The sequence below is a fragment of the Capsicum annuum genome, chromosome 6 (genome assembly GCF_002878395.1).
Source record: "Capsicum annuum cultivar UCD-10X-F1 chromosome 6, UCD10Xv1.1, whole genome shotgun sequence".
NCBI classification, from domain to species: domain Eukaryota; kingdom Viridiplantae; phylum Streptophyta; class Magnoliopsida; order Solanales; family Solanaceae; genus Capsicum; species Capsicum annuum.
In genome coordinates this window covers 9,647,855-9,651,495 of record NC_061116.1, presented here as the reverse complement: position 1 = coordinate 9,651,495, position 3,641 = coordinate 9,647,855, and the positions used below count along the sequence as shown (strand labels likewise).

Below are 3,641 nucleotides of genomic sequence, written 5' to 3'. Positions count from 1 at the left end.
CAAGGCAACAGTAGGGATGATTGCTTCCATTACTGGTAAAAAAAACACCAAATTCTCTTTTAGGAAAGAGTAGAAGATTGGTAACCCAAGTGTTTGTCCCATTTCATTTTTCGTATTATTGTTAGTACTCTCTTACTATCTGGTCCTTGGATTTTAGTATTAGTTGATGTTTCATTTGCTTCAGTTATCATATTTTTTGGCATGCTACTGTTTTTTGTTCATTGCTTTTAGCTACTGCATTTGATTGGCATACTTGTTTTTTATTGGCATAATACATAAACAGTACCTTTAACTTGACATCAAATTATAACTATCTCCTTTAACTTTGTCAGTGCACAAGTAAGTCCTTTAATTATATAAAAGTTGAACAAAAAAACACTCCAATTCTGCAACTTACATGCGGGAAACTCAATCGCTCCTCCATGGATTAGTAATCCACTCAGATGTTGTCATCTAATAAAAAAGACACATTATAACTATGACCTTTAACTTTGTCAGTGCACAAGTAGGGCCTTTAACTATACAAAAGCTGAACAAAAAAACACTTCAATTCTGACTCTGACTCGCGTGGTTTTGAGTGTATACACGCATTTTGCCAGGTAGGATTGGAGTGTCTTTTTGTTCAGCTTTTGTATAGTTAAAGGGCCTACCTGTGCACTGGCAAAATTAAAGGTCATATTTATAATTTGGTATCAAGTTAAAGGTCATGTTTATGTATTATATCTTTTTTATATGATTCACTTGAGTTGAGGGTCTTTTGGAAACAGCCTCTCAACCTTTACAAGGTAGGGGTAAGGCTGCGCACAAACCACCCTCCCCAGACTCCACTTGTGGGATTACATTAGATATGTTGTTGTCGTAATAGTACACTAGTACTTCAACTCTTCAAGTGCGATATAGGTAGAAGGAGCTGAAATGGTGAATTGAGGTAGAGTAGACTAGTTATTCAATATCTGTATTGGCAGTAGTAGTAGGTATTTGGTGAAATAGCTGGACATGACCTTTATTAATATATTATAATTGAGGATATCTTGTAAGTCATGTAAAGTGTTCATGTGTTTACAAGTCTTGTCCATTAGTCATGAATTTCTTACAACAATTTGACATTATCCTTGCAGCTTCCTCTTTAGAAAGAATTGTTAAATTGGACTAGAGAATTAATCTACATGTGGCCAACTGGCCAAAGCAATCAAACACTAACAAGTCATTACACCATGAACTAACCATCTATAAACCATAGATTATTTTTTTTCAATATTCAAGAAATACCTATGCCTTTATCAACCATTTTCTTGTTCTTCCTCTTCTTTTCTACTGTAGTTTCAGCCACTGAGAAGACATCTGTTTATGATGAGGTTCAACACTATGACTTCCCAATTGGCATTCTTCCTAAAGGGGTGATAGGCTATGAGTTGAACTCGAAAACCGGTGAGTTCTCGGTGTATCTCAATGGCTCATGCAGGTTCATGTTAGGTTCATATGAGCTATATTACGAGCCTGTGATAAATGGAATTATATCCAAAGGAAGGCTTAGGAAAGTAAGTGGTGTTAGTGTTAAGGTTGTATTGTTATGGTGGCTTAACATTGTTGAGGTCAGGAGGAGTGGTGACAATCTCCAATTCTCAGTTGGATTTACTTCTGCAAATTTTCCTATTAGGAGCTTTGAGAAATGCCCTCGTTGTGAATGTGGATTGAATTGTGCTCACGAGTATGACGGGGAGCTCAGGGAAAAGCTCCCCGTGTCTTCCTCGTAGAGTCCAGTAATGGTGTATGCAGAATTTTATGCAAGCAGTGTCGGTTTATTGTTACAACTGTGAGTTTGGGGCTTAGGGGTTAGAACTTCACTTTCTATTCAAAAATTAATGTCTACTTTATACTATTTTTCAAGCAATGCTTACCTCATAGAAAATGTGCATATTGTAATATTTGTCACCATATTGGATAAGTGTGCGCTATACCTTCATAAAGTAGGGGCATATACATCACCCTCTTATGACCCCACCTGTGAGACGATTACACTAGATATTGTTGTCGATTGGACATGTATTTGTTGTTTCTGAAAAATGAAATTATTTGCACATATACAAACATGTATACACTCATGTCTTCGACATGAAAACACGATGCCGTAACCACGGGACACGAAAGGGATCAAAAAGTCATTCTTTATATACCTCGGCCGAGAGAATAGATGTGATTCATTTTGTTTCTATTCACAATTCAAGAATTGATCTATGTACGTGTTAGCAATTTCTGATGTGAATTCAGCTCGTACTCCGTCATTACAAGTTACCCCCACTAACCCATTGATACACCAACCACAACTCTTCTCTTTCTCTGACATACCTCGCAAAATTCGGTCTTCATGTCTAGGTGTTCGTGAGCAGAACAAGACTCGAAAAACTCTTCAAGACCAAAATAACAGTGTGTCATCGTAGAAGAACTGTAGACACATACCAGAGATACTTTTGTCAGGCAAGGGACATTCTTTATACAGATTGAACGTATACTTCCCGTGAAATCAAAGGATCTCATTATGGGCCATTAATTTCAACTGTGTCTAAAATTTCTGTATTTTTTAGCACCAACTGCTCAAGCAACGGACAACCAGATTTTAACCCTTCAAGCAATTGAGAAGAAATTGTGACTTCACATAATTCCAGGCTAATTAACCTATCAAATTCGTTAAAGAATGATGAGGATGTAGAAAGCAAATCTTGAAGAGTTAGATGCCTCAGTTTTGAAGATGTGAAAAGTGAAAAAAAGTCATTTTGTATGGCTTATCCCAGGGAAAATGAAGAACAAGATGTTGAATGTCATTCATAAATAGGAAATATAGAGTAAAGCATTCTAGTACCCCTCGAACTATGGCCAAATTTGCTACGACACACTCCAACTTCACAAGGGTCCTATTACTCCCGAACTTAATTTTAGTGTATTTTTGTCACCCTTTTTAGCTGATGTGGCACCTTTTCAGCTGACGTAGCACCTTTGACGTGGGTCCCATTTTTATGTAATAAAGGTGTCATGTCAGTATAAAAGGGTGATAAAAATACTTAAAATTGAGTTCACGGGTAATAAGACTCATGTGACGTTGGAGTGTATCGTAACAATTTTGGCCATAGTTCAAGGGGTATTGGATGCTTATCTCGGAAATATATGGAGTCGTTAATCTTAGGACAGCTTTTCAGAGAATTAACGTCAAGGGTAAACTTAGTAATGAGTCCTTGATGATGGGTTAAAAGTTGGTTGATAATCTTTGAAAATTTGAACCCCGATGATTCCTCGTTCCATTCAATAAACTCAAACTCTGTACGCCTACACCAGTTAAACCTCCATTTTTTCGATAAGATGCCTGTCCTCACAGCATCTTCACAAGGCAAACACATTTAGAATGAGAGCGATTACATTATCAGGAAGATTGATAAGATAGTCAGGCAGTAAACTTCGATGATGCTTTTTTCCTTTACGAGGCATCATATAACAATAAACACCGAGAACCTGAGAAATATGCAACAATACGAAGTAAGGCATCTCAAAATAATCTGGACAGAACTAGCTAAATAACTAGTTCGTCAATCATTACTGTACATGGATGCATGATCGCAGGCAAGAATAACTAGCTAAAGTATTACTTACTT

General features: G+C 36.9%; 1 protein-coding gene across 1 annotated transcript; it reads left to right on the top strand.

Moving 5' to 3' along the window:
- The first annotated feature begins 1,151 nt into the window (after positions 1–1,151).
- Positions 1,152–2,798, top strand: LOC107875151. Its single transcript, XM_016721765.2, has one exon. It carries the CDS (start codon positions 1,272–1,274, stop codon positions 1,752–1,754), a length of 483 nt encoding a protein of 160 aa, XP_016577251.2. The 5' UTR covers positions 1,152–1,271; the 3' UTR covers positions 1,755–2,798.
- Positions 2,799–3,641: the final 843 nt, after the last annotated feature.

Coding starts and splice junctions, on each gene's coding strand:
- LOC107875151 (XM_016721765.2), top strand. CDS start 1,272: ATGCCTTTATCAACCATTTTCTTGTTCTTCCTCTTCTTTTCTACTGTA.